General features: G+C 37.2%; 3 protein-coding genes across 3 annotated transcripts; all 3 read right to left on the bottom strand.

Annotated features, from left to right (window-relative positions):
* Positions 1 to 731: 731 nt before the first annotated feature.
* Positions 732 to 3,334, bottom strand: LOC122721378 (GDSL esterase/lipase At3g27950-like). The gene is made up of 5 exons (XM_043948990.1): positions 2,350 to 3,334; positions 2,063 to 2,272; positions 1,794 to 1,969; positions 1,385 to 1,655; positions 732 to 1,119 (listed from the first exon to the last, which is right to left on the bottom strand). Exons 1-5 carry the CDS (start codon positions 2,645 to 2,647, stop codon positions 878 to 880), a joined length of 1,197 nt encoding a protein of 398 aa, XP_043804925.1. The 5' UTR covers positions 2,648 to 3,334; the 3' UTR covers positions 732 to 877.
* A 141-nt stretch (positions 3,335 to 3,475) lies between these two features.
* Positions 3,476 to 9,444, bottom strand: LOC110628624 (eukaryotic translation initiation factor 4B2). The gene is made up of 3 exons (XM_021775399.2): positions 8,057 to 9,444; positions 5,164 to 5,595; positions 3,476 to 3,900 (listed from the first exon to the last, which is right to left on the bottom strand). The coding sequence occupies exons 1-3, from the start codon at positions 9,202 to 9,204 to the stop codon at positions 3,876 to 3,878; spliced, it is 1,605 nt and encodes a 534-aa protein (XP_021631091.1). The 5' UTR covers positions 9,205 to 9,444; the 3' UTR covers positions 3,476 to 3,875.
* Positions 9,445 to 9,595: 151 nt separating this feature from the next.
* On the bottom strand, positions 9,596 to 13,689 carry LOC110628347 (sufE-like protein 2, chloroplastic). The gene is made up of 3 exons (XM_021774981.2): positions 12,862 to 13,689; positions 12,701 to 12,755; positions 9,596 to 11,690 (listed from the first exon to the last, which is right to left on the bottom strand). Exons 1-2 carry the CDS (start codon positions 13,549 to 13,551, stop codon positions 12,735 to 12,737), a joined length of 711 nt encoding a protein of 236 aa, XP_021630673.1. The 5' UTR covers positions 13,552 to 13,689; the 3' UTR covers positions 9,596 to 11,690; positions 12,701 to 12,734.
* Positions 13,690 to 14,215: the final 526 nt, after the last annotated feature.

The raw sequence follows: 14,215 nt of genomic DNA, 5'->3' as shown, positions 1-14,215 counted from the left end.
AAACTTGTTTGTTAGCACTAATTCCACGTCGAAAGTTGAAGGGATACGGAGAATCGTGACTTTTCTATAAAAGTACAACTCTTCTATAATTTTTTTTTATTAATTTTGGATTCGAGAGTTTAATTAAATAAAAAAAATTAATTTAGAAGTCTCTTAATAACCTTATAATTTAAATTTGTTTATGATTTAAATAAATTTGAATTATATTGAGTTTGTTTATAATATAATCGAGCTAAAATTCGAGGTTAAATGAGCTCAAAAATTTGAGTTTTTTAAATAGAGTTTGAGTTGGTTTGTTAACGTGATAAACAAGTTTATTATGAGCTTATTATGAATCGAGCTCGAACCCAACTCGAGTTTAATATGTATTTTATGAATCGAGATCTAACTTATAAATGAAAGTTGAATCGAGCTCGAACTCGAATTCGAGTTTTTAAATTTATTTTTTAATCGAGTATTTATTTTTTAATCGAGTATGAGTCTATCAAAACTCGGTTAAGTTCGGTTCGATTACTGTCTTAAAACTAATCATTTTGTTATTTTTAATTAGTTTGTTCAGTTTAAATATGGTTTTGGAAAAAAAAAAGCCCAATTAATTCTTCAATAAAATTGTGGCCTTTGTCTGTGATGCCAAATGACATTGACGAGTTGGGTATTATGTCAAAGTCCTATCCACCTCATTGGTTGATTTCTTTTTCTTTCATTCTCTTCCTAATTTAATCCAGAATCCATTATCATTCATTGATCCACAGCATTTAGATAGTTTAAGAAATTAATTCTAGAATACATTTGAGAACAAATCATTGTTTTACAAAAGACTTTATCAGGAACATTATTACAATGACAAATTTTAGCTAAAAAAGTGTGCAAGAAGAGGCTACCTACAAGCTTTGATGAGAGGTGCTGGAGGATCTGACAGCGAGCCATCTATGATGCGGTTGGCTACCCATTTGTTAGCTGCTTCAGTATAATGTATCCCATCCCAGCTAATGTATTTTGAAGGATCGCTGCAAGACCCCCCATAGACATTAGTCCCATTCACCAATTGCAATGTCTTCCCACAATCAACTCTATAATCCTCATAGTGCCCACAACAGTAACTCAAGGGATCATCAAAACCTGCACTAACACATAGAAAAGTTAGTGACGGCCTCATTTGTATCAAGATTCTCTTCGGCAAGAACAATTGACGGTTATTAAAACAACTAGTATTACCGAATAGGCCTAAGCCAACTTAATTGAATTAGAATGGCTTATATTATTGAACAATTAACAGTTATTAAAGCAATTAACAATTATTAAAACAGCTAGTATTGCCCAATAGGCCTAAACCAACCCAGTTATATTAGAATGTTTATGTTGTTGATGAGGATGTGTAACTTACCGTATTTCTTTGCTTGGCTAATAAGAGAATATTTAGCTGAGTAGATATCGACAAGAATAAGCATTGCATCAGAGAGTTGAGTCCTTAGTTTGGAGACCTTTCCCTTGAGCTGCTTGTTAAATTCTTGAGCCACTGCATTGTAGGACTTCACACAGCCAATTTGGTCTGCATTGTCAGGCTTTGGAGGATAATTGATGACAAAAAAGGGCAAGCAGCCGATAGGACCAGTGTTGTGTATCCAAAATATTCTTGCTCCTTCTTGGTAGAGTTCCTGAGACAAATGCAAGTCTATAACATGACAAACTCAACTCTGCTTAACTTAATCTCCATTACCTTATCCTACCTTACTCTAAAAACCTCGATGTGCACGCGAGCGCGTGTATATGTATAAAACAGAAAGTGAGAGTACCTCTATGGCTAGAGCAAACTGATTGATTAAACTGGGGATGGATGCCACTGCTTTCTCCTCATCTCCCATGGACGTAATCCCAAAATGAAGATCATTCTGCCCACAGTCCAAAGTATAAAGTGCCTTGGAGAAGTCCTCTGGCCTTGGGAGGCGGCCTTGTCTCCATAAGTTTCTATCTGAACAATCAGAACACAGATTTACACTAAACCTGATAAAGAAATGTCTACTCACAAGGTGACCTGCTTAAGCAAACTTCTTGGCCATCTAACCTTGTGTATACAACTCAATGGTTCGGTCTTTAAACTGTTGAAACTGTGAAAGCTGTATGCTGAGAGATAATGGGTTAAACCCTGCATCAAACAATTTTCCATCCACAGGTTGAATGGTGGATCCACTGGCAGCAAAATTTGCTCCATGTCTGAAATCTGATTCAATAGAATCAAGATATGCACTCAGGTATGGCAGCCCCAGCTCCACAGCTGCAAAGTCCACTCTATTAAGCTCATGTTGCTGACAAAGTCTTCAAATCTTGCAAAAACTAGTTGCTTCAACTAACCTATAAAATCAATTATTAAACGCCCATCAGAACACCGGCCAGAAGGTTTGCCGAAGAAAGTCTCGCCGAAGGGAGAAGGAAGACGTCCGAAGGTTGCTGAGACACTGCCTGTATCAGAGTTCGAATCTCCGTAGTTGTAAATTGCTGGAACCTGACAAGCACTTGATGGAGAGAAGACGAGCAATGAAGAAGAAAGCAGAATGATTCCAATCGCCATTGATATGGCAACAGTTTTGCTGATTCTCCAGGGACTCTTCCATCTTTCGCTGATACTGTTAGTAAGTCCTGTAGAGTTCATGGAGGTCTCCTGTTGCTTCTCACCCACACCCTTCAGTCAAACAAGCATATGTTGCTGAAATTTCAACATTGTATGAACCAGACAAGAAAGAAATCAGACCCTTTACTTTAATTTTAACAAGGAAAGAAACTTAAATTTCAATACAGAAGAGTACTGCTTTGAAAGAAGAGATTTGACTATACACCCTATGCGAGAAGGACAGATTTAATTTAAAATTTTGTATTACTTTTTTTTTATTACACAATAATTTATTTTAATATTCTGCTATGCACAAGTGTACATTATTATAATGAAAATTCAGAATTTTTGCTATTGAGCGTTTTTTTATTACATAATAATTTATTTTAATATTCTGCTATGCACAAGTGTACATTATTATAATGAAAATTCAGAATTTTTGCTATTGAGCGATCTAACTTCAAGGGTAAATTAGTAGTTAGATCTAGTGAACTCAGTCATGAATCCAAATCAACTGAACAGTAAAAAACTCAAACTCGCCCATTTATCAAGCAAATGTAAAAATTGTGCTGGAGCAATTAAGCAAACAAACTAGGAAAAATTGAAGGGAGAGAAAATAAGTTGAGAAAAAATATGTATATTTTTTAATTCTTCTCCATTCTCCCTTATAAACTATCCAAGGGGAGTGTAAGAAACAAGTTGACTGAATCACAAGCAATAAACCGGAAAGGAAGATGACAATAATAACACAAAATAAAGATTATTATAATTTTGAGCCTCTTTTACACAAATAATAACACAATAGTAGCCCTCTGTTGATTGTGGCTAATCCAACCACAACCAATAAAATGGGAAGGAAGATGACAATAATAACGCAAATAAACTGCATCAATCAAAGCAGCTTCCTCGTATCCATAACAGAAGCAATAGCTGTGTAACAATCAAGATGATCATTACAAAAATAAACTAGCAAGTCCAATGGTGTTCTGTTCACCTGTTCATTAAAATTTAAGAGTCCCTACCAAATAATACAGGCTCCTTTCAAAACAGACCAAAGAAGGGGGAATGCAATTGTACAGTGTTTCAAAATGAAACAATAGATTAACGCAAGTGTTCCAATGCTACTACTCAGTTATCCTCGCTCCATTTACCAGAGCAAAAAACAAGAGAACAATTAAAAAGAGTCAGACAGAGAGTGAGGCAAAACATTATTTGGCTCAACGAATCAAATGCTGGAATAAGAACTCGATGGATCAGCAGTATCAGTCGCTCACCATCTCTCCTTTGACCTTGACCTACCAAACAGGAAATGTAGTTAGCATTAGGGATTTTTCTTTTTCCTTTTAACAGACAAAGGAAGAATATGCACATTGCGGGAAACATATTATTACAACAATAATTATTCTGAACCTCCAAGCAAACAAATTAAAAAAGCTAACAAAACCGTACATTCAGTAAAGATAACTTTTAGTATTTTACCCTGACAACCTCACAAAACACATCATCTATACAGAATAAGATCAGGTTTTAAATAAGAATGCATTACCCTTAAATGCATCTGCACAACAAAATACCATGAAGCCAAAGCAAGCTTATAAACGGCTGCATGGCACTAACAAGCGAAGCATTCCCCTCTTCAAACTCATGTCAGAAGAGTAATTAATGTGCTTTTTTGTCTGAAGATAGCACATTGGAACATTAGTTATTTATTTATTTATTTATTTATTTTGGGGGGGGGGGGGGGGCATGGGCAGTGGAGGGTTATTTTTGGTTGTCAACTTATGTTCGAGGTATTTGTCACTGGCCATTGGACTCTTTCATATTTATATAGGCCTCTAACCTTTCAGAAGGAAAAACAAAAATTATTGACTGAGATGGAAACAGAGATTGTCTATCACTTGTATCTACATTGCAAAATCAAAACATTAAATTCCAAGTAAACAAACAAACTTCAGAATTTTACGAAATGATCTTAGTTTCCAAAAAAAAAAATCCAATAATGTTCTAACTATGTTCATAACCATTTTTTCCATGATCCATTTATAGCAATTGAATTGCAGCTAATAACCTGTTCTTCCCAGAACTTAGCCACTGTCCTAGCAGGTTGTGGCCCCAAAGCCTAAGGGTTAAAGAGCATTGGAGCTCTGAAATCGACTGTGTCAAGTGCAAAAAACTACCTCATAGATAAAGAGAATTTTGAAGTTCTAGTTGAATAGGCACAAAGGAAGATAACTGTAGATTAGGCGAAGGGCCAATCCCCAACACCCACCCCCCAACCCCAGAAAGGAGGATTAACTTCTTTGCTTATGTTAGGAGATGCACTGCAATAGCAAAAACACTACTTCAAACAATTTAAATGGCTCCAGGATATTGAATCCAAACCCCTTGCAGTCTTGCACAGATGATTATTTTATAGGTATACTTTGGGCTTCTCTACAATTCACAAGGTCTTAAAAGGTCCAAAAATGAAAAGTATGGGAACAGGCTATCATCCTTAACCAGAATGGAAAGGAAGGAGCATAATTATAGGAGACAAAACAATACTAATATAATTTTACCTGTCAAAGTCTCTGCTATGAAGAAATCCTCTTTCCCTGCCAACTTGAAATGCTCTTCGGTCATCACCAGGCCTTGTCCATGTGTCTTGTGTACCACGTGATCTAGGCCTATCCGCATACTCCATGCTTCTAGACTCATCAAAAGACCCAGATCGAGAAGATGGTCTCTCAGAGGAACTAGTAGCAGCCCTCCCTGCCTCAGAACCTGGCCTTTCAATGGCTTTCTGACCAAATCGAACTTTGTTATCTAAACCGCGGGTGAGTTGTTCTAATTCCTGCTCTTTCTGAGATAATATGCCTTGTAAATTAGGGTCTTCATCAGCTGGCTCTTGCTGATATTCCCCATTACCTTTGACTGTAAGTTCTTTCTGGAGCTCCTTCTTTAAATGTTCTATTTCTTCTTTTAATAATTTCTCCTCCTCTGTTAGAGGCCTGAAACAATTTTTGTTAGAAAGCAAAATAAAAAGATTATGTGACAGGCAGCATTGTTGATCAGCCAATGGGTAGAAATAACAATTAGAATGCATCTACAAACATCAGTAGAAAACCAATCCAATAAGCCAAAATGGAGAATCACATGAGGATGTTCAAAGCTAAAAAACTCCAGCAAGGTGCTTAAAGGAAAAAAGGCACCGGGGATAGTAAATGTACTAGCTTAGGTTGTCATACGAGCAAGTATAGGAAATTGTGTTACATGGGGGCCATATATTACATGGACAGAACCAATATATTGCATCAATATGCGCTTGTGGAAATAGCTCAACTGAAGAAGTGATGAACACAACCACAAAAGGAGTAACAAAATGAGCAAGCTAAAATAACTAAGAAAATACATTGAAAAAGGGCCAAAACCTACATGGGGCTTCAAACCTACATGGGGCTTCAATATAAATTTCATCAAAAGCCCACATGAATATAAGACTTGAAGAAGTTGCAACTCAAGAACCACAAAATGTAAGGAGAAGGGAGGAGGAACGGCAAAAAATGAAAAAAAAAACCCCATAAATTGCTGACCTTCTGACCCAAGACCAATCAGCACATTAAATAAGCAAGGTTTTCAATCATAAGCCACTAAATCAACAAGCTAGGCTAACAGAAGCCTGATCATTCAAACAATAATGAAGGTAATACCACATGCAAACTAATCTTAATATGAATGTTTCACCAGCAACATTGTTCCTAGCATCAAGGAGCAATAACAAAAATATGAGTGGGAAAAAGGCCAGAGATAGCATCATTTACATAAATATCACATTTCTGTAGTCATGTTAAATCAATACATAGAATGATGAAGATCCAGAACAAAAAAAAAGGGGTTCTCTGCCTCTCAAGCCTAACCATCAGCAGAGAGAAGAAAACGGTGGGTGCTGGACCTGCTAGCTGCTGCAGAATAATACCTGCAACTGAACTAGGTACGTCACTTTCTTCGTTCTTTTCTTCTTCCTTCCCTTCTGACTTCTGTCTCTCCCACCAACTTGGATTTTCCTTTTTCTCTTAGATTTTTTGGTGCTGGGCTGCTAGCTGCTGTGTCATAATATCTGCAATTAAACTGGGTTTGTCACATTTTTTTGTTTCTTTCCTTCTTATTTCCCTCCTTTCTCCACGCCACCCACTTGGATTTTCCTCTTTCTCTTTGATTCCTTCTTTTCTTTCAGCTTTCCTCAATTTTCCAATCAATTTCTCTAAAAGGTTCCACAGTTTTGGCCCTATTTTAAAAAAGGATACTATAATTGATGCATTGTTTTTTTCTTTTCTTTTAGAATTGGACAGTTGGACTTCTCTACTAGTCTGCGGTTGGCAGGGTGCATATGCGAGTGCTCCTAAATGATTTCTGACCTTTGAGCAATTGTGTTTTAATTTGAAGAAATTAAAGAATTTTCTGGAAAGCGATTGTGATTTACTAATTAAAATTTGGAAAATAGTATGATCATATACCTAGTATAATTTAGTCTTATTTATTTGAATTGCATTAATATTATTACTTCTCTATTTGAATGTTCTATTTTATATGGGATTGATATAGATATAGATAATTATCATATACATACACACACACATATATATATACACATATATATATATATTGTGGCTCGCCTCACTCAAGTGCATGCTACCCTTTATGCCTAGGCTCTGGGGCTCCTTCACAACACCTCAGTACGCCTTGCGCCTTTAAGAAACTATGCACATGTAATAATAAGAAAGGATGCAAGGCATAAAACCCAAAAGTATTGGTTAGAGATTTGGAGTCCCTCAACAATAGTTAACACAATAACTGCATAGAAAATTTAAGAAAAAGATATAAAATTATAGTAATGTATTATTTTCACTACCATGCAAGTGAAGAGTTCAATTGCTACCAATTTTTGCAGAAGCAGCCTCTTCATTGCCTATTCCAACAGAAAACTAATAAAAATTTTGGCCTAGCAAACTTCTACAAGATATCTCTCACCATATTCATAGATTTCCCACTTCAGTAATGATCTACATGAAGAGATAACAATCAACATCGAGTAATTAATACACTAGTGTGCTGAACAACTACAAGGTTGTCAAAACTGGAGCTGAAAGGGAAAAAAAAATCCACCCATTATAATTATGGCTACAAGATTATAGCATTTTATCCATCTTATTAATAGCCCTAAATCATAGGAATGGACCTCAAACTATTGTTATGGAATCATAGATAGCTATATGTGCTACAACCCCCCAAAATATATTCAAAAGATAACTAAACTACCCAATTCAATGGAAATCTGATAAGCACGCTAAGCATTTAAGCATTGCCGTCAATGCATCGTAATCAAGGCAAGGAAGACATCAACATTGCTTTTCAAAAAGTTTGCCTCCAACATGCATCACTAACACCAATTGAAAACCTTCACAAAATACAGACCTGTCAATGGAATTGCTGCGATGCTCCAATTCAAGATCAATCTTCCGCCAATCCTGACCCCTTTCCTCCAATAGCACTTCCCTAGGCTTTGCGTCTCCAAAGGGATTCACCTTTGGTCTTGGCTTTGAAATTACATTCTCTAACCCCTGCTGCAGCCCCGGCCCCTCTGACCTGGCAGAATGTGCACTTGAAGGCCTGCTTGAATGTGAACTGGTAGGCCTGCTCGAGTGTGAGCTTGTCTTCTTACCTTCTATCTCTATCTCAAGCTTTTTCCAATCCAAACCTTTCTCCGCCAACACCTCTTCTCTCGGCCTCGCTGCCCCAAATGGATTTGACCTATTTGTTTTAGGAATCTCATTAGCACCTACATCAGCTTTCGGCGGATCTAAAATCAATCTAGGCCTCTCCTGCTCCGGTTCTCGATTTCCTCCTCTTCTCCACCGATCAGGGTCAGGTCCGGAATCACGAAAACCAGAACCAAAAGTAGAAGATCTAGTAGGAAGTGGTTTCTTAGCAGTGCCCCAATTATCAACTTCATCAGCCCTAGAACCACCTCCCATACCGCCGCCGCCGCCGCCGCCGAGTGAACCGTAACGATTTTGGCGGCCAGAATCAACCGAAGGAAGGGATTTCTTCGTCATTGCCCAATTATCAGTCTCATCAGCTCGCGAGGGCTGATCATAGTCGGAAACCCTAGGAGGCGGACCCCTTCGCTCCTCATCAATTCCACCATACTGCCTTCTACCACCTCCCCAAGAGCCATCGGTGTCATCACGGTCACGCATACGGCCCGGGGGCGGACCTGTTCTTCCATAATTGGAAAATCCGCCACCGAGACGGCCGTACTGCATTTCCTCAGCGGAACGTTCCTTAGGACCAGTGGGGAGCCGAATCATCTCGTCAGGAGTCAAGCCTTTCGCTTCTACCACGCGACCGCCACCTAAGCCACCTGAGGAGGTGTGGAACTCGTTGAGAGACATCTTCTTCTTCTTAGGCTTGGCAGTGACAGCCTCTCGGAGGCTGGGGAAGTTCTGAGACGCAGCTGACGCGCCGGAAGTTGCTGAAGCCGCGGCTTCAGCGGCCGCTTCCTGCTCCTCACGCTCGACATCGGAGGCCCAATCGCCGATGGAGCCCCATGCCTTTGACATTGCTTAAAATAAAAACAGAAAATGAAATTGAAGATCTGATAAAGGAAAAGGAACAAATGGAGAGATCGTTAGCACATGCAATCGGAGAATATGGAGATGTTGGATAGGCAACGAGCTGGGGCTCCGTTAAGGGAGCCGGAGCTCCGAGAACATGCGAAGAAGAAGGGAAGGTCACTGTGTGCAAGGGTTGGTTTTGGTTCTGCCTCGTTTCTTTTTTTCATGAACCAGAAAAATAATAATAAATTAAAGAAATTTAAATTCATTTATTAAGAATAATACGGATAGAGTGACGAGGCTGCGAGGAGTTACAATCACGCGCGGGTGATGAGAATGGTGGTCACGATGCATCTGCTGGATAGGTGTTACTGCTTCTTCCAGTTGGGTGATGGAAGGCTGTGTGTGAACTGTGAGGAGAGCTTTCGTGTACTGGTGTGACCCACTTTACGTGGACTGTGATTTTGGAGATTATTGAATTCTACTGTCAGGATTATTTTGGAAACTAGGAGCTGTAACACTGGATCATTAAAAAAATAGAAAATGTTTTATAAAACAAAATATTAAATTTAATCCAATATATATATTTTTTACCAAATGAAAATTTTGATTTGGAAGAAAGTGCTAAGCATCAAATAAGTTTAATTTGGTGTGGTAGGGTGTTTTTCCAGCTCTTCCCAATCCTATAGTGTCTTTTTCATTTGAAAAGTTTTGAACTTAAACTATTATGTTACTTAGAAAGACAAGGATTTTACATGTTGCTATTGCAATTATTTCACTAATACTGTTGAATAAGTCATGCATGGTACAGTAAGTGAGGCTCATGTATTTTTTATTGATATAAAACTTGCCACAGAAATTGACTTCCACTCTATTATTTGAAATTGATTTTATTATTTTTTATCGCATCCTTCAACATTCTTTGTCTTTTCATCGTTGGGATATTTACTGCGACAATAGCAACTATTAAGATATTTAATTCTTATCTTATGAATATCTCTTTCTACTGAAAATCTAATTCAATAAATCTTTTTGCATATATTGTAGTGAATTGCAAGTGTTCAATTTAGCTCCATCATCATCTTGAATTGCAAGATCTATAATCAGCTTCTTCGATAGGCTCCGAGAATGGTCCAGATTCTAATACACTTCTGTCAGTCCTTCATTACTGAAAGGTTGCAACATTTCCCATTTCTATTTGCATTGAATCTCCCAATTCCAATTTTTCCCACCAGCTCTTCTTGTCTTTGAATGTACCTCTCAATAATTTCAAGTAGATCCAGCAGGACATTTTTTTGCCAAGGTTGTAGTTCCATATAGACTGATTGTAGAAGGTTTAAGCTAGTATCTCCTTAGGATTGCAGTACAAAACAGGAAAGAAGCTTGCGAAGCTCTGTAATTGATGAATTACAAAAAGTAAATACAAGGAAGAAGTGGAGAATTAGCTCTCGACAATTCCAGCTGATGAAAGAAGAGAATGGAAAACAGAAGAAAGAGAACATGTTCTTGGTAGTTACAGAAAGGAAAGAGAAAACAGGGAGAAAGAGAGGGAAAATAGAGCACAAAGAGTAAGAGAAAATAATTCACAAGTTTCTTGATACATCATAGACTTTGGAAAAAGATTCTGGTTATAGAGGAAGAAACAAGAAAAAAACAAAGAAGAAAAAGAAACAGGATCTATCACGAAGAAAAGAAGAAAGTAAAGGAAAAGAAGGGAAGAATTCTCAGGAAAAGCGGAAAAAGAAACAGAGGAAAGATGTATGAAGTTTGAGAGAAAAAGGAAAAAGGTTTTTGATTTATCAGAAAAACTAACTGTTTCTATATACATATATATATAAACTCAATCTAGCTGCTGCAATAAAGACATGCAAACACACATGCTGCAGTTAAATCAATAAGCTCTTTATACGTGTCTCAATCAATCTAACCTAACTGACTTTGGCGGAATCTTTCACTTCGCCGCCTCTGTTCTTTTTGTTGCACGTATCAACTGATAAGAAAGGGAAGAAATATCAGCCAAGAAGAAAGAAGAATGAGAGGAAAAAAAAGAGAGAAAGAAACGTGAATGTTGACATCAGTGCAACTCAGAAGAACTACTTTGCAGCTCCAGAGCAGGTCAGAACCTAACTGATCTAATATAACAGAATAAGAAAGAACAGAAAGAGAGTGAGGTGACGAAGAGAAGGAGAGAATTAGATCGACAGAAATTAGAGAGAAGACAGTGAAATTTCATTAATGACTCTGGAATAGTTACTCTAGTTAAAACATCTGCTATTTATACAGCTTTAGACATCTCTAGTAATTGTTCCTGTCACTCTCCAACTCACTCAACAACTTCAGTTCTCCACTTCTCCTAACCACCTGCTAACTAGTTACAGTCCGCACCTTCTATACAGAATCTCATCTCTTCTTCTCCTGTGGCATGTAACAAAGGCCATCTGCATGCCTTCCCATTCCTAGACTCTACTTCCCATTTCCACTTTGTTGGTAACCTGCATTTTATCACGTCACTAAGCAAAAAAATGAAAAAGAAAAAAATGTAATAAAGAATTTGAAAATATATGAACTGCAATATGGTTAAAACACAATATTAGTTCTTAAATTACTATACCATGAGTGAAGGCAGATATTTAATCTGATATGGGGAAAAGAGTGAACATTGAGCTAAGTAGCAGTTTACTCCGGTAAATATAGATTCATTATGCAAACATTTCATCAAGGATGATGGCAAGAAAGCTATGGGCCATATTTCAGATTCAGAAAAGGTATCAACTGGGGAAAATTCACAATACTGGGAAAAGTACCAGGACATCTGAGCTGTTTCTTTGCCTAGATTGTTAAAATGACTGAAGTAGTTCAAGCTGAAAACAGTATAGACATAATGGGCTGTTCTGAGCATGTGCCAGAAAACTTTAAATTTTTTCGTTTTCCCCAAAAGAACTTACCTATAGGAACTAAAAAACCATTTAATATTAGGATAACTCTTGCAGAATCTGAAAGCAGAGGGAAACAGATTCTCCAATGCATCCCTTTGAACTAGTGCCAAAACTAAATACACAATGAACATGAGTAAAATGCAGAATCACTAGCCAACACAAATCCTTAACAGTTTTAATATAACTGAAACTAGTGAAGGCTGTAAAGAGGAAAATGTTATATGAATCAGAGTAACATTTTGATTGGTCGTATAAACACACTGTTTTTTCCCAAAGCTGGCTAGCCAGAGATAACTACTATGCAACATAAGTCTTAGCTCCAAACATGGAGGATAGATTGCAAATTCAAAGTTCAATGCACATCATAGATGAATGATTTTTTGAAATCATGCAAATGACTTGAAACATTGATAGATTGATGGAAGCTCTATTCCCAATGAAACCCAATATAAACTAACATAGGTTTTCTATTTCATAATATTAAATTTGTGAAACTACATGAGGTTTATAAACTAAATATGATATTTATTCCATTACAATTAAATGCTGAGTAAAGCATCTACCACCTGTTAGAAGGGTTGGCAAGGCATGTCAGCAATATTATGCACAGTTGATACCCAACTGCATGGATAAAACTAAACCAACTCAGAATTATGTGATCGTCAGGGGACAAAAATCAAATAAATAATAAACAAAACTCAAAGAGGGAGGAGAAATTTCTACCCACCTGAGCTTGAGCAAAACTTTCAACCACAAGTGACTGCTCCAAATGCAACTCCTTTCGCTTCGCATCCAAAGCCTTAGTCCTGTTCTGCATACTGATCAATACATTATGCCAAGTATTCACTCTCGATTGGGCCTTACCATGCAAGCCCACATTCAGTGCCCCCAAATCCTCCGACTTCACCGCCACCACCTCACCGGGTTCCGCGCCATCAAGCAACCAAATCAAGCAGGAAATGAAACCCTTGGTTATCTCCGAGTCGCTATCGGCTCTGAATCTCATTCTTCCATGTTCATCCATTCTCGCTTCTAGCCACACCTGAGTCGTGCAACCCATGACTCGGTTTCCCGGCAAGCGAGCCGACTCATCAAATGGAGGGAGACGGGCGGCGTAATCTAAAAGCCGCTTCACCCGGTCAATCGGCTCTTTAAGAGACTCGAATTCAGAAACGAGCCTTTGAATCCTATCGTCAGTGACCTCGGCTCTAGCGGTGGTCGCCACAGGAGCATGGATAGCCGCAGAACAAGAAACCGAAGCGCTATGCCTTTTACAATTAAAATTCAAGGTTAACGAGTTGATAGTGTGATTCAAAGATAGACACAAATAAAATATCCTTCTACGTTCAGGATTGGGGTTATTGTGTACAGAGAGTTTTGAGAAGGGCAAGAAAGTTGGTATTTTGAAGGTTGTCATGTTTGGATTGAGAGAAAGTAAGAGAAAATCAAAAGAAATTGATGAGAGAAAAGATTGCAGAGGCGAAGAAGAGGATGGATCCTTAAAACTGCGAGTTCTTTCTGGTTTCAGAGGGAGAAGATAGTAGTGGTTAATCAGTGCATGGGATATTTATAGAAAGAGCAGTCAAGGAGAGACACGGCATCCAGCTTCAGAATTCTGATGCGACAGCCCGCCAAAATTTGTGGAATTAAATTCACAATTGCACGTTGGTCCTTTACTTTATGGTTATTTATGTTTTCTTATCATATATTTTAGACTTTTTATACTATAATTTTAAATATTTTTTCTATTTCTTCTTAAATAAGTGAGTGATAGTTTCTCATTTAATTATATAATTAAAATATAACCATTCATAAAAATATAATATTTCTTAAAATTAAAAACATTATTAATTAAATAATTAATTAAAATGGGAATTTTAAATTAAACAATTAATTCAAAGCTTATTTATTGGCAATAACATATTATCTAATTTGAATACTTTTTAATTTTTAATGAATAAAAATATTTTTCTTATCTTGACTTCCATATATTAAACTGCTTGATGAAATATAAACTAATTAAAGTAAATTCACATAATAATTAAATTAAAAATTGAAATCGAAATGCAAAAGCATATTCT

This window comes from Manihot esculenta, chromosome 12, assembly GCF_001659605.2.
Source record: "Manihot esculenta cultivar AM560-2 chromosome 12, M.esculenta_v8, whole genome shotgun sequence".
Classification (NCBI taxonomy): Eukaryota; Viridiplantae; Streptophyta; class Magnoliopsida; order Malpighiales; family Euphorbiaceae; genus Manihot; species Manihot esculenta.
Note: the sequence above shows the minus strand (reverse complement) of the source record. Positions and strands in the feature narration are given on the sequence as shown.

Excerpts from the sequence above, each read along its gene's own strand:
- LOC122721378 (XM_043948990.1), bottom strand. The coding sequence starts at position 2,647 with ATGAACTCTACAGGACTTACTAACAGTATCAGCGAAAGATGGAAGAGT. Across the intron at positions 2,273-2,349 it reads TTTAATAATTGATTTTATAG|CTGTGGAGCTGGGGCTGCCA; the intron begins GTTAGTTGAAGC and ends TGGACTTTGCAG. Across the intron at positions 1,656-1,793 it reads AGTTTGCTCTAGCCATAGAG|GAACTCTACCAAGAAGGAGC; the intron begins GTACTCTCACTT and ends CATTTGTCTCAG.
- LOC110628624 (XM_021775399.2), bottom strand. The coding sequence starts at position 9,204 with ATGTCAAAGGCATGGGGCTCCATCGGCGATTGGGCCTCCGATGTCGAG. Across the intron at positions 5,596-8,056 it reads CGCAGCAATTCCATTGACAG|GCCTCTAACAGAGGAGGAGA; the intron begins GTCTGTATTTTG and ends AAATTGTTTCAG. Across the intron at positions 3,901-5,163 it reads CATAGCAGAGACTTTGACAG|GTCAAGGTCAAAGGAGAGAT; the intron begins GTAAAATTATAT and ends CCTGTTTGGTAG.
- LOC110628347 (XM_021774981.2), bottom strand. The coding sequence starts at position 13,551 with ATGACAACCTTCAAAATACCAACTTTCTTGCCCTTCTCAAAACTCTCT. Across the intron at positions 12,756-12,861 it reads AAAGTTTTGCTCAAGCTCAG|TTGGGTATCAACTGTGCATA; the intron begins GTGGGTAGAAAT and ends TTATCCATGCAG.